Source organism: Triturus cristatus, chromosome 2_1 (assembly GCF_964204655.1).
Source record: "Triturus cristatus chromosome 2_1, aTriCri1.1, whole genome shotgun sequence".
In the NCBI taxonomy this organism is placed as follows: domain Eukaryota; kingdom Metazoa; phylum Chordata; class Amphibia; order Caudata; family Salamandridae; genus Triturus; species Triturus cristatus.
The window spans coordinates 1,160,911,773-1,160,938,398 of NC_140581.1; the positions used below are offsets into that span (position 1 = coordinate 1,160,911,773).

Consider the following 26,626-nt stretch of genomic DNA (forward strand, 5'->3'; position numbering starts at 1 on the left):
TCGGGGGCGGTCGTTCGGCCGCGGTTATCATCAAGGCGCCCAGCGGGGGAATAATAACGCCCGTGGAAAACTCCAAGAATCCTCAAATTTCTACCCCACGCGTGGTTCCAGAAATAACAACAGGAAAGGTCGTTATGGAGGCAACCAAGGAGGCCAGCGTGACGCCTCCTCCTCAGGTGAGCTTAATTCCTTTTTCAACTGTTCAATTGGGGGGCAGAATTCAATTTTTTCTCCACAATTGGCAAAAAATCTCGCAGGATGCGTGGATCCTGGAATCAGTGCAGGGTTACAAGATAGAGTTCTTCCATCCCCCCTCTCAATCCCGCCCTCCTCGTCCACTGATTTTTTCCCTTCAAGATCACGATTTCATTTCCAGCGAAATCGAGTCTCTTCTTCACAAAGGGGCTATAGAGCGGACGGCCCGTCATCCTCACGGTTTTGTCAGCAACGTCTTCCTCGTTCAGAAGAAGGGGGGTGGATCCAGGCTTGTTTTAAATCTCAAGGATTTCAATGGAGGGGTTGTATATCGTCATTTCAAGATGGAGGGAATCCATCTTCTCCGCGATCTTCTTCAGGACGGGGACTGGATGGTTCGTCTGGATCTAAAAGATGCCTATCTGTCAGTGCCCATTTACAGTCCTCATCGTCGATTTCTGCAATTCCAATGGCAGGGAACTTGGTACGAGTACAAGGTCCTTCCTTTCGGCCTCTCGTCAGCACCCTGGTGCTTCACGAAACTTCTGAGGCCTGTAGTAGAGTTTCTTCGAGCCCGCGGGGTTCGCCTCATCATATATTTGGACGATATTCTCATTTTGGGTCAGACTCCTCCCCTAGTCATGGAACATCTGGCTTGGACGGTGGATCTATTGCAGAATCTGGGCTTCTTGGTCAATCCTCAAAAATCGATGTTGATTCCGTCTCAGTCTGTCGAGTTCCTCGGTTTTCTGGTAGACTCCCTTACTTGTCAACTCCTCTTGCCCCATCAGAAGATCAGATCAATCAAGAGAGAGTTGAGGTTGATTTTGCACAAGCAGATTGTGTCCTTGAGATCAATAGCCCGGATCGTCGGCTTGTTAGCTTCCTCTATCCAAGCAATCTTCCTGGGTCCCCTTCATTACCGAGCGCTCCAACGACTCAAGATCCGTCATCTCCAGAAAGGCCTCAAGTATTCCGATCAGATTCCTCTCACGGAGGAAGCGAGGTGGGAGATGGTTTGGTGGCTAGAACACATGGAGTCTTGGAACGGTCGAGCCCTATTCGGAACAACTCCGGAAGTGGTGATCGAATCCGATGCCAGTCGGTGGGGTTGGGGAGCCCGTTGCGGCCCGGTGTCAACGGGCGGTCGGTGGTCTCCGGAGGAATTACATCTCCACATCAATTGTCTGGAACTCCTGGCGGGTTCCTTTGCGATTCGCTGTCTTTCCCCTCGCCAGACGAATTGTTGCATTCTTCTCCGCATGGACAATGTGTCAGCGGTTCGTTATGTGAACAAGTTGGGCGAGACTCGGTCACGCCTGCTGGCGGAGATTGCCAAGGATTTTTGGCACTTTTGCCTTCAACACAAATTGTTTGTAGTGGCGGAGTATCTTCCCGGGTGCAGCAACCAAGTTGCCGATTGGAATTCCCGACATCTGAGGGATTTCAGCGATTGGAGGCTTCATCCTCGAGTCTTTCGGTTGTTGATACGCACATGGGGTCCTTGTCAGATCGATCTTTTTGCCTCCCGACTCAACACGCAACTTCCAGCATTCTTCAGTTGGCGTCCCGATCCGGAAGCTCTGGCGACGGATGCTTTTCTTCAGGTGTGGCCTCAGTCTCTATGTTATGCGTTTCCTCCGTTTGTCATGATTCCCAGGGTTTTGGCCCGAACCAAGTGTTATCAGTCGGAGTTGATTCTTGTCACTCCCCTTTGGCGGGCTCAGCCGTGGTTCCCAGTTCTTCTGGAAATGTTGTGCGCGGTTCCCCTCCTTCTTCCCCATCGGTGGAATCTGTTGTTGGACCCCCTTCAGTCCCCTCATCCTCTGATAACATCCGGCCAGCTCTTGCTGGTCGCATGGCGAATTTCGGGGATCGCTGGCAAGTCCCAGGCCTTTCACAAGACGCTTCCCGATTTATCAATGAAGCTTGGTCATCCAGCACACACAAGCGTTATGCTTCCGCCTGGAAACGATGGTGTGATTGGTGCTCTCAACGGGAGGTGGATCCCGCTCTCGCGGATGTCTCCCTTGTAGTGAATTTTCTGGCTTCCCTTGCTGCTTCCGGCCTCGCCTATCGCACAGTCAATAATTTCCGCTCTGCCATTTCTGCGGGCCATGTACCGGTTGATGGCAAACCGATTGGTGAATACCCTTTGGTGGGTAAGTTACTCAGGGGTATTCGTTTAGTGAAACCACCTTCCTCTAAATATTCAGAGCTTTGGGATGTTTCCACTGTCTTACGTTTTTTGAATGCCTGGCCAGATAATCAGTTTCTCTCTCGCAAACAACTTTCTGCTAAGTTAACAATGTTACTTTGTCTAGTGTCCTGTAAGCGAGTGTCCGATGTCCGCGCGCTTGACCTCGCGGGTCGTAGTTTTTCTCCGGAGGGTGTTACTTTCTCCATCACCAGACGCACTAAATGTAACACCTCTTCTGTCACCTATCCCAGTTTTCCTGCTAATCCTAAACTTTGTGTGGTACAATGTATCCGGGATTATGAAGTAAGTACTGCAGGTTTTCGTTCTGATGTTGGGGGTCAATTGTTGATAGCTTTACAGAAACCTTTTCTTCCTGTGACCTCGGCTACCCTTGCAAGATGGGTGCGTTGGCTCATGGGTGAAGCTGGTATTGACGTTTCCAAGTTTGGTGCTCATTCGGCTCGTGGTGCTATGGCATCTAAAGCTTTTTCTGTGGGTGTCAGTCTGCTGGACATTATGAAGGCAGCAGATTGGTCATCTGATTCTACATTTAAGACTTTTTATTATAAACCAATTGTAAATTTTGCTTCTGTGGTGGTGGCTCAGCTTTGAACAAGCATAATCGGAGCCTCCGGTCCTGACATAGAATTAAAAATTTGCGAACATACGTGACAAGAATTTTCAATTCTATTAAGGACACGGTGGCGAGGATTATCCCACCCTTTGACTGTACTGTATTATATTACTATGTACTGTATTATATTACATTTCTGTTTTTAATGTATATATTGCATTCTATGCTCCTATTGTTTTTTGATACCCTTCCCTTTGTTATTATATCCCTCTTACTGGGAGTGTGGTATTACGGCTTATTTTTTCCTTTCAGGTTCTGATCCTCTTCAGGAGAAGCTGTCCATTCACGCTGCTTTCCAGTCCCGTTCCTGCCAGTTGGCTGCTGGATTTCTTTCCATATCTGGTTCTGCTTTTTATACTGTTTCCGGACTTCAACATGTGTTTTGATTATTCTTGGACTTAACTGTTATTTTTTTCATACAAAGAAAGAGGATATGGTATTCTCTGTTATGCCTTATATAGAGGACCTCTCTATGATCATCACGTGATACCCACTGGTGTTTATGGGTATTGTAGTTTATTATTTTGTTTTACGTTATATGATTGGCTGCTGAGAATTTTCAGTAAAGAAAATTGAGAAGCATAATCCTCGCCTCCGTGTCCTTAATAGAATTGAAAATTCTTGTCACGTATGTTCGCAAATTTTTAATTGTGCTGGCTAGGCCTACATTACCTACTCATCTCTCTCGCCGCATCCCAATAATAATTAAGAAATACCTCCCTCTGTATAGCCCCCTCTTGAAACATCCTTCTCTTTCCTTTTTATAAATGTTTGTTTGTTCTTGGAAACGTTTGGTACTTTCTTTTGGTTACTCATAAGTGCTTTGGGCCATGTGTTTTTTGTATTACCTAATCTCTTAAGAATGCTTGGGCCCGCAAAGTAGTTATTAACCCCCTTTTTACAGCGAATCACTTTCTCCTACAGCAGTAGCCTGCAGTTGTTTACGGCTGTGGGCCCGTATAGTATTTGTTGAAAAATGCATGTAATGATTTTCCCAGCTGTTTGTGTTCATGCAGCATAGGGTCCGGTGTATACTTGCACTCAAATGCCCAGACATCTGGCGGTGCAAGGGCCCTCACAGATGAAGTTGAGGACTGTAAAGTTATGTGAACATGTCCTTTCACTTGCCACCCTAACAAAATAAAATTCATACTGTGCCTACAACCTCGAGCATGCAGATTCGAAGCACAATTACAGGAGGCATTGCTATTGGCAACTTCAAGTGACGGTGACACCAGATGTGTAAATCTGCAGATTTACAAATCATACAGTGCTTACTGCTTTGGGTTTAATGTTTCAAAGTACTGTAAAAAAGGCAGGTGTTATTTTTACTTTACAAATTAACAAAACAGTAACTCGAGAATATGTGTACATAGCCAGCCCTGGTAAAACCATAATGTAATGGAAATATTGAGTATACTGTCTGTGGCTTGCACCTTTCACATGCAATAAATAACAGCTGTCGTTCAAATTATTTTATCACATGGATAACACAGAATGCCTAATAACATATTTAATTATTGTTTAGTGCCCCTGGCATGTTGCTTCTAAGCGCTTTGTGTATTATTCTCAGCCTTCTCTTATTGATCTATGCATTATTATAGCTGCAGTGTCTGCACTCGGTTTCGGTTAGTGCTCTTCCATTTCTGGTGTTTTGCAGCAGTTTTAAGACCTTGTTAGAGTTTCTCCTTGCTCAAATGGATGCAATTTCTGATATTTATGTTTCCTTCGCCTTCATTGCTTGATTTTGCTCGCGAGAAAGTGTCACTCATAGTTGTTGAAATGTCACTCATAATTACATTAAAGTTATAAAAATGTCACACATAGCAATCTGAAACCTTGGCAGCTATGGCTCGGGCTAAACACTTATACGGTCCATAAGGAGACACCTATTGGCTATGCCAATGGTCGTTTCTCTTGCAACACCATACCTCAGGAAAATGAAATCGAGGCTTGAAGCGCACGTCTTTAGAGCGTCGCCTCATACAGAGATGGTGAAAGGAGAAACACAAATACATTAAAAAAAAGCGTTGGCTGTGTAACACGGACCGATTAGCCTCACTCACCGGTTTCGAGAGAGGGCGTCACTTCTCCAAATCTATTGGAACCACGCTCCTCACCATGACCAGGCATTTCCAATTACTTACGAGGCTACTCTGAATTAGCAGCATGTAAATATCAGGTGCGTGACGCGAGGTGACTCGCAGTGTAACTTAAAGCAGCTGTGAAAACAGATGAAGGCCAATAATAATAAACGCCCTTGAGATATCCGCGCGAGGTCGGCGCCCATCTTGGACTGGCTACAGTCGAAATGACGTTGCTTAACCGGTCTGTGATTTGTGTTTAGCCTAAAAAGAACCAGTGGGTCGCCATCATTCTTTTCTATCTTCTCCACGTCTTCAAGTTTGAAGAGCGCTGCCTGTATGACAGCAACCTCGGGCACACTGCTAAACAATGAATAGAATAAGATCCTTATTGCAGAGAACTTTTGGGCTCGTTAAAGAGTATGTCGGCACCGACCACCTTGGGAACAAATACTATATCGTCCCAGAGCAGAAGACGTGGACTGGCCAAACTGTCCGGAAAAGACGAACAGTGGAAATGGTAAGCTCCGAGGAGCACGCCTATGAAGCTGAGACCATACCCTCCGAGTGGGATGCCTGGATCCGAGGAAGGAGGAAAGACCCGCCCACGAGCGAAGAACTTCTCCAGAACGAACAGTACAGACACCAGGTTAAAGCAAAGAGCGAGGACGCATCAGCGAAGGATAAGATGATACAGGAGAGAGACTACAAGGAGGGACTGTTGTCTGAGCCCACGCACACCAGAATCAAGGGGCATGCCTCTGCCGCTTACTACGGAAAGCATGAAACTACAAAAGAGCCCACAAGCACCGCCAATGCCTTCGAGCCTGGGTCCTGGACACCGCCGGGCGGCGGCAGCACTAAGAAATAAATATGAAGTCCAACTCCGTGCAATTATGCTGTCTTCGACTAAGCAAAGCGTCGCAACTCACGAGCATAAGAATCATTTTCCAGAAACAGTTTAGTTTGATCAGATAAACTAAATAATTTCTAAGAAAGTAATAAATACTTATATATAAATATTAACTCACTTTGTACAGGAAAGACATGTGTCACTGGAAGAACCAAGGAATACTGAAAGCTGCTATTGCCTCGGATAGTGTTATTAAAATCGAATGTGAGGGCCAAATGCTCTGAAATAGGAAAAATGTTTGATGAAATCAGAATGGACGTGCTAGTTGTGGATAATTATCTTGTTCAGATGTTGCCTCAAAGCCGTTCCTTGTGGGATATAATAAATACATTAAACTTATTTGTGGCTATGTGGTTTGTACGTGTTAATATTATAAGGTTTCCCATCCAGAGGATTAATATAGGGTCAGACTAGTGCCAAAAAGTTTGCTGGCTAGTTGAAACTAGCATTATCAATGCTATAGGTCTCGCATTCATGCACGTTTAAGTTATTGGCATTGTAAATGACAATGTCTTTCATTTATGTTTTGGGTTTTAACACATAAATAAAAAAAATTGTCTTTACAAAACTAACAGCTTAAACTCTTGCAAATGTGATACCTATTGCATTGCAATAAAGGGCCTTATTGACCACTTGTTAGATTGTAAATATCAGAGGAAGAGACCGGCCTGTGACGTCTTCAAAGTAGTGATAAATAGTGCAGTGAAGAAGATGTATAAGTGTTGTAAATTACACAGACAAAGTGTGAGGCGAGAGTTACATATGATCCAAGCTATAAACACTAACAAAGCGCTCCAACACCTTTCGCTCTGTGATTACACTGTCGTGGCTCAGCGGGAAGGGGGAGTTATTTCCTGCCCACTACGTAATTTGAGTGTGTAGTGTGGCATTGCGTAATGTCATTGCTATCTTTGGCCTAATAAAAAACACTCCAGCTGTAGTATGGCCCTGGCTTCACTTCCTGGTGCAGGACGGGCTGTTCTTTATGGCAGGCATGGAGGGCGGGAGGGAAGAGCTCGTACAGTCCCCCTGCTATTACTAATGAGTGAGAGGGGCTGAGGTGGTGGTGGCACTGGGGGTATTGGTGGTGGGGATATTGGTGGTAGTGGTGTTGGTATTGGTGGTGGTATTGATGGTATTAGAGGTGGTGGTGGTGGTATTGGTAGTACTGGTGGTGGGAGTATTGGTGGTGGTGGTATTGGTGGACATAGTGGTGATATTGGCATTGGTGGTGGTATTGGTAGTTGTGGTATTGGCAGTGATGGTATTGGTGGTAGTGGTGATGTTATTGGTGGTGGCATTGGAAGTGGTGGTGTTAATAAAACAGGCTTTTGAAAACAACCGTCCGGGCTTTTAGTGCAGATGACAAGTAACAAAGATGTGCTGTTGTCAGCTTCGGCCCATTGGCACACGATTATGTGTTACCTGGAATTCACACGACTTAATTTGCTAATCATTTCTAAATCCATTTTACTGGGGTGGGGGTGTTAAAACAGACACAAGATAATGCCCGGTTAAAGTGATTGAAAGCGGGCGCCCGTGTAATGGGTGCGGCCAAGCTGCTTAAAAACACATAAGTGGTTTCAGCTGAAGCAGCGCATATCGGGCCTGCAGTAAGAGAAACTCAATGAAGTAAATAGTGCTTACATACTAAATAACAGGTACCGTGTAACAACCAAAGTAAAGGGGCCAGTAGCAATGGGAGGTTACAAATGAAGACAAGGCCATACTAAGGAGGGACAAACAAGCCTATTAACGAATCCGAAGGCAGCATTTACGAAAGACAATGACACAAGCCAATGAAAAATATGGGCGGAGAGTGGGCGCTGGCTTCTCTCCAACACTACTACAGCAGTCTCACAGAGCGAGCAGCGCATGCGCGCTGCCGCTATGCTCGACCTAAAAAACAACATTTGTGACTTGTAACTGTTGCAAATCTTTGCGTTGGAGTAGTTGCTGTTTAGAAGACAGCCAGGTAATTGTGAAAATGTTCTGCTCTTTGGCCAGCAGCCACGCAGATACCAAAGAAAGCTCAATATGCATGATGTTCCAATTTAAATAGTAGAGATTATTGACTGGCTAGTGGCCGAAGAAATTCTGAAGGAACTTCAATATGTTAGTTTTTAAATAGCAGAGATTATGTACCATTTTACTGGTGATATGACATATAGCAAAATAACTTACTTTTTTACTTGCCTGCCAGTTTAAATTTAAAATATTTTGTACCAGTTGGCAAGGCAAATAGCAAAGAATCTTCACTTTATATTCCACTGCCGGCTGAATAGCAAATATAAGAACTCATGTACTACTTGCCTCTGCCTTGGTTCTGTGCAGGGGTGATATCGGTTGCAACCTTCAGACTCCTTACACACATACACAAAGCTTTGGACAACTTCAGCCTCACTTACCTCAACAATCGCATTAATTTCCACATACCTACCTGGCACCTCCTCTCAGCCACAATCCTACTCTCACACATCCCTCTCATATGCTGAACCAGACCTGATGGTTGGGCCCTATCCCTTGCTTCCAAAGCCAGGTACAAACTATCCTTGCACATCTGAGCCTCTTCAGTTCTTGATTTTCACAAGAAACTGAATAAATGGCGGGCATTGTCTGACCGCACAGCATGGTAGTTACCTAATTCGCAAACTCTGGGCTCCGGCTACCGCATTCTGCAGCCACACTGTAACAGCGGCCCTTCATTGCTCTTCTTCGGAGATTCCAGAGGCAGGGTGCAACATTTGACAAAGGGGAGATTGTCACGGTGCAGCCCCCACCCCATATTCCAGTCACGCCCTCTTCGAGGCCTTTGAGGAGGTGGCTGGCGGGGTACGGCTGTAGGCCTCGTTCCAGCATAGGATTTCGTCAGCCAACCTCCCTGGGAGATCCAGGGCCTACCAGAGGTAGGCAGAAGTGGGAAGGGGCCCTGCATCATGCGCCCTTCATCCCTCTGGCCTGGGGCCTGCCCTGTATGGGCCGCATCGCTGGTGCTGGTCTGGAGCTTCATTGAGAATATAGCTGTGCCTGGAGGGGGACCTCTGGGCTCTTGACTTGTCCCTCCAGACTTGACACGGGTGGGGCCTTGGTGAGGCTGGTCAAGACTGGAGGGAACCTCTCACATCATTGGGGCCTGGGAGCCGCACCTTGGGGCCCATCCTGTGGCGCAGCTTTGTGATGAGACAATTGGTCATGAGACCTCCTCCTGTGGCCTGGCCCCTTGGCCCCCCCTGTCTCTCTGCATTAGTAGGGGGCCCGCCCAGAACATTTTTCAGGGGCTCCTCCTTCGGATTATTGTTTAACCTCCTATTGTTTGCTGGAGCTGCTCCTCTTTCCCTGGAGGAATCTTCTGGCGGAGTAAGCCGACCCCTCTGCCTTTGGACCTTTACAAATCGTCCCGGAGCTGGGAGTCTGGCTTGCGACTTTGGGGACCTGTAACTGATGACATGGAGCATATGAAATCAGCCAAGACACCGCTGCCCTCGGTTCCAACTCCAAATAGGTCTCCCAGCAGGGAGAGGGACCCCGCCGGGGCCCACTCAGGCCCGGATAAGCTTGATGTGATCCTGGCAGCCGCAGAAATCTCGCACCTTAGCATGAAGGTGAACGCAGTAGCCATTAATTATCTTATTGGCCTTCCTAAAGACAGAAAGGACTCGAACATGGTTGCCTGTTTGGAGGAATGGTTTCGGAAACTGATACCCACAAATGAACTCACTTCGTTCTTTTCCATCGAGCAAGCACACCTGGTCCCGCCCGTCGACCCCCGCTGGGAGCCCCCTTCCCCGAGACCCATTGTCAAGCTGATACACTTTAAGGACAGAGATACTGGTCTCCAGGTAGCCCGTCTGCCTGCTCCTCTCCTGCGGGACAACCACTGTATCCTGCTCTTCCCAGTCTTTACTTTTGTAGTGCAGCACCAACGGGCCTCTTTCCTGTGAGTTAAGCGCAAACTTCGAGAACTGGGCCTTAAGTATGCATTGCTGTTCCCCTCTAGGCTTAGGGTGATCCGTGATAACAGATCCTATTTCTTTCAAGAACCTTCCAAAGCTTGGGACTGGATCGAGACTTTTTCACCTAACCCAGTGATCCAGGAAGAAAGGATGGAGCGGCCTAGTCATTGCCATCGATCGGGACGCCTCCACCCAGCTACGGATCCCTGTTGCACCCTCTCCAGAACAGGCACAATATGACCTCCTCTCAGCCTTGGATGCTGCAGCAACATTATGTGTTCCATCAGTGGGTCGCTTGACCGCCTCATCGGCTCTCTCTGACATGGATGGGTCCACCGCTCCTTCTGTCTCCGATGGGAACACCCCGCCAAGAGTGACTCCTCAGACAGCTAATGACATTCTCTGAGCTGAAAGGATATATCACATCTACTATCCCCCCCCTTTTCTGCCCTGGATGCTCCTCATCCACTCTTCTTGTTAATTGCAGAGTTTGAGTGACTGTTCCCACTAGGCCGGGGCCCTCTTCTTGCTGTCTGCATTACTCCTCTCTGGACTCTTCCTCTACGAGGCCGTGTGCTGTCATGCCTTGACCTGCCTCTCCTCTAGGATGGTTTCCTATACATGTTTGGGTGGCTGGCCATTGCCTTGCGACCCCGTCAATTATTGTTATGTTTTATTGTTTCTTATTCAGTTCACATGTGTGGGTGATCTAATTCAATGTGATCATCCTCTTCACTGTATTATTGGGGGGGGGGGGGTTCTGTTGTTCTTTGGGGTTAGAGCATAATCATGCTATTTTTGTCACCCAGTGGGAAGTGGGTGGGATGGGTCTTATAGGGTCACCATGACAACTCAGAAATATACGGTCCTCTCTTGGAATAACCATGGGATGCATACACTAGCCAAATGTTACCGCATACATGCATTTCTTTAGTGGAAGGGCGTCCACATAGTCATGTTACAGGAGTCTCACATCACAAATGTGGAAGGGCTTAAACTGAAGAAACAATGGAGGGAACAGTTCTTTGCCACCGACTTCTTAGCAGTATGCAAGAGTGGCCCTGATTTAGGTGAGGGTGGGAGTCCCATTGGAGGTGTTACACCGGGAGGTTGACTTGGAGGACAGGTGTGTACTCCTGTAAGCGTGCCAGAATGGTAATCATGTCCTGCTGGTGTGCATTTATGCGCCCAATACTGATCAGCCTTGGTTCCTGCATCGCTTCTCTTTGGTTCCATTGCGATGGGCTCATTTGCCTTGGTTGTTGGGTGTCAATTTTAATGCAGTCCTGGATTATGCCCTGGACCACTATAACTCTCCACCCCCATGGTTGCTAATGCGGCAAGTCTGCAGGCCTGGCTGTGCAAGTGGGAGCTCTCAGACGTCTTACCACACCAGAAAGCAGGCATTCGACTCTACTTCTGTTACTGACATTTGCATAGGGTCTATGCTCGGCTGGATCGCATGGTGTGTTCTCAAACCCTCTGCCCCTTTATAACATCTTCAGATTGTCTTGGGAGGGAATTATAGGATAATAGCCCCATGGTGGCGAATCTCTATTAGGGTTGGATTTCTTCCCCCATAACTACATGGCGTCTTTCCCCTGAGTTCCTAGAGGACCCTCCCTTTCGCAACACTCTTGCCACTAAATTTCTGTAATTCTTTAATTATAACAAAGGCACAGCTTCTTCCCCAACTGTGTAATTGGAGGCCTTCAAGGTTGTATTACAGAGCGAGAGTGTACAAGCGGTGTTTTGTGTCCGCCCTGTGATTCTCCGTGCAATTTAAAAAATGATCAGCTTCTCCCGCCTCCTTCATTATTTTGTGCACCTCCCCTTTCCCTCACTTGTTCCTTTGTTTCGGGACTTTCATGCTCTGCTGGAGATCTCTTCTGGCATGGTTCATGCAGGCGGGTGGCTATTGCGAAGCTCCAGCTTCCTCCAGGGCAGGGAGGAATACTATTATACGTCATCATAACTGCAGTGGCTCTTTGTTTGACTTGGCATCTTTTTGCGTGTTTCCCCTGTCTTTTTGCTTTCTGACCTCCCGGTTTTGACTTTGTTTTGGCCGGTTTAGTGCCTCTGCCCACTTTCTCACTGCTGTTCAGTGTTAAAGTGCAAGTTCTCCTGTTGTAAATTGTTGTTATGAATTGGTGATTCCATGATTAGCATATTTGATTTACTAGTCAGTCCCTAGTACAGTGCCCTGTGTGTGTCCAGGGCCTGTAAATGAAATGCTGCTAATGGGCCTGCAGCACTAATTGTGCCACCCACATAAGCAGTCTGTAAATGTAACTCAGGCCTGTCATTGCAGAGCCTGTGTGCTGTCTGGTTCTGCAATGTCGACTTGGTAAGCGCACCCACTTGCAAGGCCCTAACCTTCCTTTTTCTTACATGTTAGTTACCCCTAAGGTACTTCCAAGATACCCCTGTGGGCAGTGTGCAGTGTATGTGAAAGGTGGGACATGCCCTGATGTGTGTGGCATGTCCTGATAGTGAAATTCTTCCAATTTAATTTTTCACTATTACAAGGCTACCTGTTCCCATAGGATAGAATAGGGAGTTTGCTTATAACATAAACATAACTACACCTGGGAACAAGGTAGGTAAAAAAAGTTTAGTATGCCTGAACTCAGAATATTAAAATGCGTCTTATAGTGAGGGTGATTTTTACATTCTGTGTTTCAAAATACCACTTTTAGAAAGTAGGTATTTTCTTAGCCATCCAGTGTGCCTCTGCTAGGATGTGTATTGACTGTCCGGCTTTGGAGTGACAGGGCCTGGGGATGTGCTATGGTTCCAGAGAGTCTGGATGAGTCAGGGCTGGGCTGAATAGACTTGGGCTGCATTTATGGACAGATTCTCCTTTTATATCCCTAGGAGACAGCTGAGGTCATCCTCGTTGTTGCTCATGGAGACCCCTAAATTTAAGCGTGTTCGCATGGGGGGCAATTCATTTGCCCGCAGAGCCTGCATCGCTTGGAACTCTCTTCCCTTGTCTTTGAGGGCTATTTGTGATCCGCACTTGTTTCGTAAATCCCTGAAGACATTGCTATTTTGATGGATATCTGTAGTTTGGCCGCCTTGTTTGTTGTTAGCGCCGGGACACTTCCGAGTAGCTGTGCGCTCAATAAATTAAAATAACATAACATAACATGGTAGGGGGAGGTGATTTCCTTGAACCTGAATGGACCTGGTCTGCCTTCCACAATGCTGTCTCCACCTCCTGCCAGGAAGCCGGGACAGAGAGGACAGAACTGGTTTGGACCAAGCACAATCACTCTCTGCCTCAGAGAACACAGGGATTTTGAGTATAAATATTGGGGCCTAGAACCCAACATTTTGGAACTCGCTGGAATCAAGGAATCTGCCAAAAAGAAGAGCTGCCAGGAGGAGGACTGCCCCTTTGCTGTGTTGTTGCTTTGTTGAGTTGGCCTGCAGTTGCTGCTTCTGCCTTGGACAGTGAAAGGAGTGGACTGAACTTTCTTTTACTTGTGCTGCGTATCTCCAAGGGCTTGAAGTAGAGCTTGCCTCCTATTCTGAAGTCTCAGGGACTGCAAAGACTTCACCAACCTCTGGGTACCGCTTCTGGAACCGCTGTTTCAGTTGCCACAGAGAAGAGAAATGCAGAAGTCACTGTCCGCATCTTGCACTGCAACCCTGATCTCACTGACAACTGCCGCCGTCACCGAGCCGCTGCTTGCACCAAGACCTGTGGGCACTGCACTCTGCACCGCCTCGCTTCACTTTGCCATCCTGGTCTCACCAACGCCGTCGCTGCTGACTTTGACACCCGTGACCTCATCGTGGCTGGGGGCATATCTTGTAAGTTTCACGATGCGCCGCATCGTCTGGGCCCACTGCGCAAACTTCCACTAACCGGCTCTGTCACTTGCACCGCAACCTTCCAGCCCAGTGTCAAGCACCGCCTCACCCTGCACCGTAAGCCTTGGTCTGACTGATGCCGTCTGGACAATCGACACCGAACCGCTGCCTGCACCACATTGAGAGGGCACCACACTCTTTACCCGTTCCATTTTGCAACACAACCGCGATAGTTGCCACGACCGGCTCGCACCAACGTGCCCGCCACAACGAGAAAGGTACTGTTACCGATTCTATACACGCTTTTGCTGGCCCGTAACTATGCGGTCGGCTGGAACTGTTAGACTCTGTTGTTTTCAGCATTGAGGTAGTGCCGGACAGAGCTACCGACTTGTACAAACTGTGCAGTTTTAAGGATATCTTGCCAAGTATATATTTGTAAGTTCTGTATGTTGGATACTTATAGTTTTGGTCTTGTTTTGGATATATAAAAATATTGGATTTTTTTCTAAACCGGTGTGGTGTCCTTTTGCAGTGCTTTCACTGTATTTCTGTTGGTTGTGTGCAAATGCTTAACACGCTGCTTCTGAGATAAGCCTGACTGCTCATGCCAAGCTACCAAGGGGGTGAGCAGGGGTTATTTTAGGAGTGTAACTCCCTTACCCGGACTAGGAAGAAGGGTCCCTACTTGGACAAAGGTGCAAACCCTTGCCAACTAGAGACCCCCATTTCTAACACTCCTCTATCTTTTGGCTGGCTCAATGCTATTTGGCTGATACAGAGACATAGCCCCCCTATTCCAAGGGCAATTCTCCACGTTCTTCACACCAGGACTTGGGTTCCCTTGGACTTGCCTGTTTTCCTGAAGGTTGTTTTGATGTGTTTTAGACGCACACTCCGTCTCACTAAGCCCATTCATATTCCCCGGCGGTACTGTTGCTCAGGCTTCTCCAGCCGGAGGGCCGCCTTACCAGGGGCCATCTCCAGGAGGCTGGTTTTACTTGCTTTGGAGACCTTCACACCATCGTGAAGTTACTGTTCTTCAAGGTGCTGGTGGAGCAGTTTGTCCTACATCAGGGCCAGTTCATTCTTTATGCTTCCCCGCAAGAGGTGTTGGAGAACTCATGGGGGGCTTGGGGTCCTGAACTGGATACCCACCAACTCCAGCAAACACTGCACACTATTGGTGGGGGCCGTAGAGTAATTACATAGCTTACTAGGGCTCTTATGCACACACAGGCTTCACTGCAATCTTTGTGTGAGACATGGGAGGTAGAATTTGATAAACCACTCCGGGATAGGGAATGGGAGAGGGCGCTTGTGTATCCCAAACCTTTTCTACTGGGCTGTGGGCACCATGGACAGCTTTTCTAGACACCAGCACCATGGGGGTTGCGCCCCTTTTCCTTGATTTGGCCCTTATATTAGCTAAGAAAGCCATCACATCCTGTTGGAGGTATTCCACCCCTCCCACCTCGCCTCAGTGACTGGCCCTATTCACTAAGTGGGCAGAAGCAGACGGTGTGGCGCTGCATAGAGTGGATGCTCATGGCATTCAACAGCACCTGCTGGTCCTAGGTTGGGAGGCCTAGCTCTGTAAATGACTCAATCTGCAGTCGGGGTCCTCCTCATCCTCCGATGCCTCATCCACTTGAGGACAATTGCTTATCACTGCTGCCGCCCCACCCCCATAAGGGCGCCCGTCCCCACTTCATGTATATGGGTTCTCCTGGTGTCCTTTTCCGGGAGTGCCCCTTCCAGGGCCCCCCACAGCCCACTCGTGGGCTACACCTAGTTCTTTATTCAACCCTGTGTTGAGTACATGGCCTCCGGGCCTTGCAGGGGTTGGCCTGGTTGGCCCAAGCTGTGGGATTATTTCCATTTGGACCATCATGTATCTATTTATTTATGCTTCTATGCTTTATTTCTATGCTTCTCTAGCTTGGACTTTGTGTCCACAATCATTGTATATTTGTACTATTATGCATTTAGCCTGCTGTATTATTTCGCTTTGTTTAAACCCACAACAAAACCTTAATAAAAAGACATCTTTAAAATAAATTTTAAAAAATGGCTCTTTGCCTAGTCTATGTCCACACCATTCCTGTTTTTTAGTGCTAGGATACCCTCCCCGATGAGTTGTGCACTCTACAAATATCTATCACAGAACACCTAGTGCTGTTTTGTTCAGTTGGGCTCCAGAAACTTCTGACAATAAAGCATCTCTTCAATCACGCTCCCAAAATAGAGAGCAGTTTAGAATAGGTATAGTAACTAGGGAGAGCTTTGGAGCGAATGCAAAAAATAGCATACTTTGGATGACCCGGCATAAAGAGTACTTCGAGAATGCTGGTGCCAGAAGTTTTGTTTTACAGAGCTTTAAAGCCTGCAACAAGGTCCATGCTGCCCCATTTTTGTGTTAACGCGGATGGCTTTTTTTGGGATCACAGGACACTTCTTTTGAATATAGTGGGTTTATTGAGTTACACAGAGAGACCCCCAGAACAACCTCCTCAGCTCCTCAGCTAAGCTTCACTGCTGGACCCTACAATCCAGATTCCAGCAGTAGAACCTCGTTGCTAGGAGATGGAGTATAAACCATAACATGGAAACATTAAAGGAACATTACATATAAGGAAAACATAACACATCTCCCTTTTTTAACAAAATTATGGAAGAAGATTTGCTATACACTAATACACATATATAACTTACTACCAAACGAAAACAAAAGAAGCTTTCTTTGAACCTACATGAGATTTGCACGTAACGATGCTCAATCACAAATATAATTCTCCAATTTTTTTTGGTCTAGACCTAATGCGCTCACTAGGAGCCCTTCTAAACAAATCACTAGTTCTTCTAATCAAGTTAGGATTTTTATCCAACCACAACTTCACTTCAACTTCAATACACTTTACCACCCTACGTACATTCCACCATTTTCCATCTGAAACTTTGATCATGTTGCCACTAACTTCACTGACCTTCTTAGGCTCCGATAAGTTAGAAATACCCTTTTTCCCAAAACATCCAGCACACACTCTTACCCAATCACCTTCCTTTAGACTGATGAAAGTTTTCTTTAACTTATCATTGTGTCTCTTTTGATAAGTGTCTTGGTAATTCTCCACCTTACTGCGTATGTCCCCATCATTAATATCTTTCTTACCACATCTGCCCATCCATGCTGGTACTGACACTGTACAAGGCACCCTACCCTTGAGTAAACTAAAAGGTGTCTGCCCAGTTACGGAATGTGGAGTAGTTCTGTGATTCCATATCAATTTCTTAACTTCAGTTCTCCAACACCCATTCATAGATAAAGCTAATTGAATGTTTTCACCCAGAACTCGATTAAATCGTTCCACCAAACCATTTCCCATGGGATGATAGACAGGGGTCTTCAAATGTTTGATGCCCAACCTATTCAGAAAAACATCGAACTCCTCAGAAGTAAATTGCGGACCATTATCTGTCAAGATCTCTGCAGGACAACCCTCTCGTCTAAAAACTTAATCACAAAAGGCAACGACACTGCTAGATTTGACATCACTGACGAATGCGACCTCAGGCCATTTCGAATAATAGTCCATCATAACTATGGCATACTTCTCGGATGATGCTAAACAATCAAACGGACCACAAATATCCATCCCCAATCTCACCCATGGTTTCTCTGGAAGCTTCATGGGATTAATGGGTGATTCCCTTAAAACATGAGACTTGTCACTACATGTACAAGCTATACATTCTCTCACAAACCTTTCGACATCCCTATCCATGCCGGGCCACCAGAAATCCATTCTGGCTTTTCTCTTGACCGCAGACATGCCTCCATGACCTTCATGCAATAAGCACATTAATCTGTTCCTTAAAGATTCAGGCACAACTAGTTTATCCCCTCTCCTTACAATGCCACTAACCACAGATAACTCCTCCCACACATCCTTGTAACTTCTAAAATCATCATTTATCTTCCAACCATATGTAGTGGGTAACATTTTGATAATTCTAACCAAAATCGCATCCTCTGCAATTGCCTCCTTCCACTCAGACTCACTTATAGCTTGACACACTTCCACAATATTAGCTACCATCCATTCTTCTTCGTCCAGATTATCATGTGTATCATAATTCACAGGTAAACGTGACAAACAATCTGCATTCACGTTCCTCACTCCAGGAACATACTTTAACTCAAATGAAAATTCCTGTAAGCGATACAACCATTTTGCAATTCGTGGAGTGGCTCTTCCAGCACCTGCTGTAGTAAAAATGTCTAATAACGGTCTGTGATCCGTATACAGCTCAAATTTGGTTCCCCAAACATACACACGAAAGTGCTGTACACCCCACCAACACGCAAGCGCTTCCTTTTCAATGGTTGAATACGAAGACTATGCACCCTTCAATGTGCGTGATGCGAAGGCTACTACTCTCTCTTTTCCTTTACTTCTTTGCATTAATACTGCCCCATATCCACTAGCATCTGTAACAATTATAGTTTCATCATGTGGATTAAACGGACTCAAAGCAGTTGCATTTGCCACGGCTTTTTTGATGGCTACAAATGCGGATTGACATTCCACAGACCAGGCAAATGCTACTCCTTTTTTCATGAGATCACGTAATGGCTGTACCAAATCTGAAAAATGATAAACAAATTTGGCATAATACTCGGCTAAACCGAGAAAAGATCTTAATTGGTCCTTGTCTTGAGGAGAAGGAGCCTTTTCAAGATCCTCTACTAAATTCAATTTGGGTTTTATGCCTTCAAATGACAGGGTGTGTCCTAAGTAGTCAACGGTCTGTTTACCAAATTTGCATTTTGGGAGACTAATCGTCAATCCCGCAGATTGTAACTTTGTAAGTACTTCTTGTAAAATTGTGTCATGTTGTTTCTCATCTCCGCCCCAAACTAGCACATCGTCTTGGAATACCAATACATTTCTTATATCCTTCAAAATCGATTGCATCACTCTCTGAAAAACTGCTGATGCAGAGGCTAACCCGAATGGCATCCTAACAAATTGAAACGCACCTTCAGGTGTTATGAAGGACGTCAAATGCTTCGATTCTGGTTGTAAACGCACCTGATGGTAGGCACTGGATAAATCAAGAGTTGTAAAGTGTCTACCACCCAGCACGCTTGCCAACATTTCATTTATGCGCGGCAAAGGATGTCTGTCTACCCATATGCATTCGTTTAAGTCTCTTAAATCCACACACATGCGGATATTTCCGTTGGGTTTGTGTGCGATCACAATCGGACTTAACCACTCCGATGCCTCAATGGGTTCTATCACGCCCTCTTTACATAGTCTTTGTAATTCCATCTTAAGTTTACACCTTAAAGCTAAGGGAACATTCCGTACCTTGTGCACCTTGGGCACAGCATCTTTTTTCAAAACAATTCGGTGTTCAAACTTTTTTAGACATCCTAGTTCTTCCTTGAACAGATTTGGAAATTTTTCTGCCCGCTTGTTGTCTTCAAGGTCCGTTAACAAGACTTGTAAAGGATGATTGGGATCGAGAATGATCCCCAAACTCTTTTGTTCTTTCCATCCCAATAAGCATTTCCCTACCTCAACTACATAAATTTTGGCTTCCGTTCTCCTCCCCTTGAACAGTAATTAACCATTAAAGTAACCTAGCACTGGTAATTTAGTACCACAATATCCTAGTGGTTCAACGTCTGTCGGAATTAATTTTTCTGTTTTTGACTCTTCCCAGTTCTGTCTGTCAATTATCGTGAAGGGTGAGCATGAATCTGCCCACATGGATATATCCACATCATTTATGCTAATAATGCATTTGGGAGGAACATATACATCAGAAGAAACCGCATCAATATTGTTTCTAACCACCATTACTTCAACATCAGAATAGCTTCCACTTTCTGTTTCAATCATGGCTTGTGGCGCCACCACATCATTAATGATGTTTACCGATTTTTTTGCATTATGAAAATTTTCTCCATTACACACCCTTGAGAAATGGCCAATTCTTTTACATTTAAAACAACGACATTTAGCAGCCGGACAATGACTAGCCTCAGCAGTGTGTTTATTACTCCCACACCAGTAGCACACTTTTTTTTTTACCATAATTTCTTGTTTCATAGCAGGATTTGTCTTTGTCCTCACTATCTGCTTTTACGGTTTTCTTAAGGGGATTTAACATGCATATCTTGTTTCCTTCAGGATCATTCTTTTGTTTATTGTTAGCTAAATCTTTAACGTACTGAGAGGTGTTCTCAATACGTTTCGCTATCTCTAAAGACTTGTCTAATGTAGGATCCTTCAAATCTAACAATTTCTCTTGGATCTTGGAATTGTTGGTTCTATTGATTAATTGATCTCTGATGATTTCATCCCTTAAATCTTTAAACCTACAAGTTACAGCTAATCTCCTTAAAGCTGCTACATATTGTTCGATTTTTTCACCTTGTTGTTGGGCACGAGAGAAAAACTTATGTCTCTCAACTACTAAATTCTCTGACAATGCGGACAAAGCATTCTCATACACATCATATTGGTCATCTTCAGAATCAGAATTCCCATTGTCGTTAACTACCCGGAAATTTGGCAAGGTACTTAATACCTTTCTCCCCTCAACTCCCAAACTCAACTTTAGAATTGCAAATTTTCTCTTTGGTAAGTATACATCACCCCCAATGGCTTCTAAATACGTAATAAAAGCTTCTTTCCAATCCTCCCATTCCATGCACATGGGACCTGGTTCTTGTAAAAAGGTGGGTGGGGGAGGAATACTCTGAGTGGTCATAATTAGTGATGCTGTTTCACACTAATGTAACACAATGTTGCTTTAAAATCACCCACTGTAATACTAGGTTTTTTAAAATAATTTGGCAATTCTACTGTGAACTATTCAAGAAGTACTGGCAATGAAATTCATAAGTGAGTTAAACAAAACGTAAACAATAAATTTACACGTTTCAAATTTAGATCGACTCCATCAAAGTTACTTTCTAAATCAAAGTTACTTTCATCCCCAAACAAGGCATCCACGTTGTGTCTTCCTATCCAACAGTTCCGATGGGATGAAACGAATCTCCGCGTCGTGGTCGGTAGCTAAGCAACACAAGACAACATTAGTTGATTTCCCCATGTCGTCTCGTTGCACCAATCCGGCGAGATTATGGAAAAACAAACATCCATTCAGGGGGCGGCTTACTATGTGTGCGTATTGATGTCATCAAACTCCGGGCGTGGATCTGAACGTAACGTTTGGCACGTAGTGATCTCGACGTCACTCCAACAGTCCCAGCGTCATTCACGAAGCATGGCCGCGCGATCGCCGCTCCACCTCATGCCTCACAACCGATGTCCACAACCCTGACAACGATGCGTCCAGTCCGCAACTGCCTCCACACCTCGCAACGTGATGCGCTGTCTACAGCTCCCCCACGCTCTTCGAAGGTGAGAGTATTGTTGGGCTATGATGCCGCGGGTATCCACAATACGTAGGAATTTCCAATTGTCACGAGCACTCACAGCAAAAGATTCCACGCGCTCCGCAGGCGTGCACAATCATGCCGCTGTTGTTTTACAAACAGCAACCGTCTTCTTCCTTCAAGTTGATCACCGCTGATACTAAACTTGCTCAAAACTCGCTCTCGATCTCAATCTCTTCCCAGAACAGCCAGGGAAAGCAATAGGATTCGCGATGATCCAACGGTACAGTCTGGGGGTCTTCCAAATGTTCAAAAATGAAAAAAAATATATAAAATTCTTCCAAATTAATAAATGTTCCAAAATATCCTCAAGTATCCTTGTCTTCAAAGGCATCCCATCCTCGTCGCCATTTTTGGGATCACAGGACACTTCTTTTGAATATAGTGGGTTTATTGAGTTACACAGAGAGACCCCCAGAACAACCTCCTCAGCTCCTCAGCTAAGCTTCACTGCTGGACCCTACAATCCAGATTCCAGCAGTAGAACCTCGTTGCTAGGAGATGGAGTATAAACCATAACATGGAAACATTAAAGGAACATTACATATAAGGAAAACATAACAGCTTTGTTTTCAGAGGGGGTGGGGTGTCATTGATGAGCAGATCCATTTTATTTTGTTCTTTCCTTCAACATTCCGGATGGAAGGCTACCCTATGTAGTAGCTTGGCCGTTGAGTAGCACACAGTTGTTTTTTCTTATGTCATATGGAACTGGTATCTACGAAGGAGGGGGCAGTTCTCTCTCTTCTTGTTGGGAGAAAAGGGCCCTGTCATTGTGGATACTCTTTCTAAACCTCTGTGTAACAAAAAGTGCCTCTTTTGACATGGTTAGCCCTCACTTTTTGCCTTGTGTCTGATGTGATTTTGAACTGGAAGTGCACTGGGTCCCAACCAACCAGGTTCCCAGTGCCAGATCTCTTTCCCAAACATGTACCACGGTTGCCACAAATTCAGCAACCCCTGTAAGTCCCTAGCAATGTTACTCCTGGTTCCTAGGGCATTGGTACTGAAGAGGGTTTCACTGGGACTGCAGCAATAATTGTGCCAGCCCAGAGACCCCTCACCAAGACCATGCAAACTGCTGTTCCAGGAATTTCCGGAGTTGACATGGCACACAGCCCGGTGTGCCATCCTACATACACTGCATGAGGCATAGGTAAGTCACCCCTACTTTAAGCCTTTAAGGCAGGGTGCAGTATATCCCATGTGTGGACATATCTGCATGAGCAGACATGACCGTACAATATCAAGTTCATTCATGGAAATTTTAAATGCAGAGGGAAGCCATAGAGAGAGCATCGGCTGGATACTTGTCATTACGAGTTTCCTAGCTCTATGATAGCTTCACTGCTCCCTAGGATATTTGGTACCAAACATCTCGTCTTAATACATCTTCACTGATGGCAGTGTTGGATTTATTAATAAATGCACACAGGAGACCCTTTAGAGGGTCCCCTGAAAACCTACCAAGCTCTGGTGTGGTCTCTGACTTGTTTTAGCAACCCTGCCATGACCAGACATGTTTCCGACTCATGGGGTGAGAGCCAGTGCTCTCAGAGGCCTGGAACTAGAGTTAGAAGCTTCAAAGGTAATGCCACTTTTGAAATGCCACTCAGGCATCTCCAAATAGTGGAGGATGAAAACACACCTTTCCTGCTCCACATTTGGTAGGAGGATAAGCAGGAACATTAGTTATATTAGGAGGTGGGTCCCCATTTAGCCAGTACCACCCCTAAGGTGGAGCAGGTAATGTGGAGCCCTCTTTTCATTTCCCTCCATCTTGGTTTGGGAGGGAATTAGCCAATTAGGGTCAGGATATTGCCCCTTCCCACAGGAAGTGGTCACTTAGATGGTGTAGACAGCCTAAAGGTAGGTAGCCCATTGGCTACTACCTGTCACCCCCTTTAACATCCCTAAATTGTGTATTTAGGTGGCATTCCTGGACCCTGATCTTAGATACAATGGACACAGAGACGAAAAGGACAAAGAAGAGCTGCTGATCTGAGGACTGAAGCCCTGCTGCAGAAAATTATCACCAAACCCTGCCTGTTGCCCTAAGGACTCGACAATGATGGTGTACTATCTCACCCTGCAACTGTGAGGCCTAGAGGAACCCCAGGCCTCCTCCAGACTATTACAAATTGCCAAAGAACTCCCTTGGAGAGGAGGTACCCCTCCCCTGCAGCCACAGGCACCGAACCTCAGGTCCGGTTTTAACGACTTGCTGCTCCCTTGCGACTTTGACGTAGCACTCAAACCAAAAGTTGTTCACCAGCTCTGGAAGGTCAGATCTGTGTCGCCCCACCAAGTTTGGAGACACCAGGACCTACCAGAGCCATGCCGCGCCAATACTTGGGCTCCAACCACCCAGGAAGCATGCGCCAGTCGAGGGACGTCAAGACCCCTGAGAACCACTTTGTGAGTGGCCCAGCTGTCCCAGGTGTGCAATTGCACATACAAATAATTCATTTTGCGTACTTAAAAAGTACTTACTGTAGAATGAAGTTCTTGGTCTGAAAAATTACATAAAAATTTGTGTTATTTTTATAAATTGGTCTCGGATTTATTCTTGAGTATGTGTCTCATATAGTGCTTCTGTGAGTACAACAAATGCTTAGCACTAACCTCTGATAAGCCTAACTGCTCACCCACACTACCACAAATAGAGCGTTAGTATTATCTACTTTTGCCACTGTATACCAATCTGGGTCTACCTGGATTCTGTACACAGTGTACATTGTTTTAGTGCACTATATAGAGAGCCAGAGTCCTACACTCTGATTGTGACTTGCTCTCTCTGTCCTAGTGGAAGGCAGCTGTTCCTCTTTTTGTTGCTCAAGTGGGGGGAGGGGTAGCTAAGCAGCTACTGTAATTGTGATAGGCTGTCTTAGTCCATTGAAACTGATTGTTTTGTTTATTGAATGTACTACTAATGCTTAGCTGTTAGCTGTAACCTCTCAAACTCAAGTTATTACCGAGCCAACATTTTCATTATGTTGCTCTGTGCTTCAGTTTAATTAATGAACATCACTCTAATATCACATAAAGCCATAGATTAGTTCAGTAGAAGTAATCATCGTTACTATGTGCACTTTCGAAAAAAATGGTTCAGGTGTCAGTTATAGGTTGTCTTATCATTGAGCAGAACTCTTACTCGGATAACTTTGTATGGTACATCAACCAGACTAGGTAAGCAGTTTGCTGTTAGTGAATAACATACATCAAATGTAGAATTCAGCACTTGTACTAGCTCCTCTATGGAATTTATTTTGTAGACTTGCTTTCTGCAGTTACGTTTGCGACTTATATGAATCAGTTATTTATTTCAAACTAGCCTAGTGTTTTTTTTAATTACAAAGCAAACTGTTACCTGTTAAATAGTAACTGATTTTTTAGTAGTTCTTCATTTGTCTTGTTAGAAATTGGATTTCTGGTTGGTTAGGGCAACCTCTTAAGCCAGGCAGAAACCACCACTCTAGTCAGGGCAAGGGAGTTACACGCTGAAGATAACCCCTGCTCACCCCCTTGGTAGCTAGGCATGAGCAGTCAGGCTTTTCCAGAGGCAATGTGTAAAGCATTTGCGCAACACACTCACACAGCAGTGACACACTAGGCACACCACAAAAGTAACTCCACACAAGGTTATATAAAAATAGCCTTTGTATTATGCATAAAACACATTAGAACGCAATCACATATATACACCTGGTACTGGGTATGACTTTACAGGGGATTATATACATTACAGGGCCAATCTGGCCACTGTCATCATATCACAGTTAAGGAACACAACCACAACCATTAACCACTGGCAGTAGGGCACTGTATGTACCATAAACACATTACGCATAATCATGAACATCAGAATTACATCAGGCTCCTCTTTTAGGCATAACCATCACAACACCAGGGCACAGTAAAAACAGTGATTACTGGTGACACAGCCTTTGGCTTATGCAGATTGGAATCAAAAACAAACAGTAATTACTGGTGACACTGCATCTAGCAAAAACACCATAGGCATACATCCTACTCATCGACATTTCATAGAAGATCACACCTCCTATAATCCCATCAGGGCATAACAGATTAAGTGTGCACGAGATCCACAGTGCGTCTTAGTCATGACCTGCCAGGTATGGTAATTCCGAATTGCCTGGAACCCTCCTGGTCATGCTGGTCCTTTCCGTAGGGCTGGCGGTGTTCCCCTCCGACCCGCTACCAGCACGAGGCCTTCAAAATGGCCACCCTAGCTGCAGATGCAGCAAAAATCATGCTCCCAACATCCAATACAGGTGCAGCTGCCCGTGACCATGCGTTGCAACTGCACAATGCAGAGTGTTTCACCACCCTGGCCGCGGATCAGGTTTAAGGACCACACCTGCACCGGCCGGGAGAGGAAGAGTGATGCGACCCCTTGTAATGATGATGCCTGCGAGGGTTACTGGTTGCAAGTAGTTTATTGTAGAATGACATCCATCCAAGAAGGGGCTCAGGAGCAACTGACTTGTTTAGAACCAACAAGCTACAGTCAGAACACTAGCTCCATGAGCTCATTGCATTCCAATATAGAAGCATAGAGAAACACATTACCACACATCCCCCTTTTTTAACATAAATAAAACAAGCCAATTAAAAACAATAAAATAACTATACATCACCTATACATTTCTAAAAACCTACAAATCTAAATTAACAATACATTTAAATCAATTCAGACACCTCTTAAGAATAATGCATTTACCACCATTCCCTCCCCTTTAAAACTTTAACGGGAAACAAAATCATTGAATCTCATAGGCCTCCTGTGTATACGATCACTCCTACGTGGGACCAACTTGTCTGCTGGTAATTGTACAACTGCCCTTGGAACGGAAACCTCGCTAGGTATTAAAGCAACACGAGAAACACCCCACCAGTTGCCATCAGAAAGCTTCACAGCATTCTTCCTTACTTCACAAACTTGGACAGGATCTCTAAACTTGGAAAAACCCTTCCCAACCAAAACAGGATTCCTGACGCGAACCCAATCCCCTACTTTTAACTTGCAAGGTTTCAACCCCAAATTCTTTTTATTTTCCAACTTCCTTGAGCTGAACAAATTTGAATTATATTCAGCAGTCTCACACCAAATACCCACATTCCCTGATTTTGGCAACTTCTTAAGAATCCAAAACGGACACAATTCAGTAGCAGCCTCTCTACCTTTCATAAGTTCAAAAGGAGATCTTCCAGTGACAGAATGCGGGGTAGTGCGGTGAGACCACACCAGTTCATGAATCGACTGAGCCACATCCAAGTTGCTCTTAATAGAAGCTTAAATGCACTCCACCAACACCCTATTG

General features: G+C 45.3%; 2 protein-coding genes across 2 annotated transcripts in view; one reads left to right on the forward strand and one right to left on the reverse strand.

Annotated features, from left to right (window-relative positions):
- TRMO (tRNA methyltransferase O) overlaps positions 1-5,299 on the reverse strand; it is a 227,917-nt gene extending 222,618 nt beyond the window's left edge. The window contains exon 1 of the mRNA XM_085636606.1: positions 5,096-5,299. Coding sequence (XP_085492732.1) covers positions 5,096-5,162 — 67 coding nt within the window. The 5' untranslated portion in view covers positions 5,163-5,299. The remainder of the gene's footprint in view (positions 1-5,095) is intronic.
- A 36-nt stretch (positions 5,300-5,335) lies between these two features.
- LOC146866512 (NADH dehydrogenase [ubiquinone] 1 alpha subcomplex assembly factor 2-like) lies at positions 5,336-6,131 on the forward strand. The gene has a single exon (XM_085636608.1). The coding sequence runs from the start codon at positions 5,484-5,486 to the stop codon at positions 5,982-5,984; it is 501 nt and encodes a 166-aa protein (XP_085492734.1). The 5' UTR covers positions 5,336-5,483; the 3' UTR covers positions 5,985-6,131.
- The last annotated feature ends 20,495 nt before the right edge of the window (positions 6,132-26,626 follow it).

Coding starts and splice junctions, on each gene's coding strand:
- LOC146866512 (XM_085636608.1), top strand. CDS start 5,484: ATGAATAGAATAAGATCCTTATTGCAGAGAACTTTTGGGCTCGTTAAA.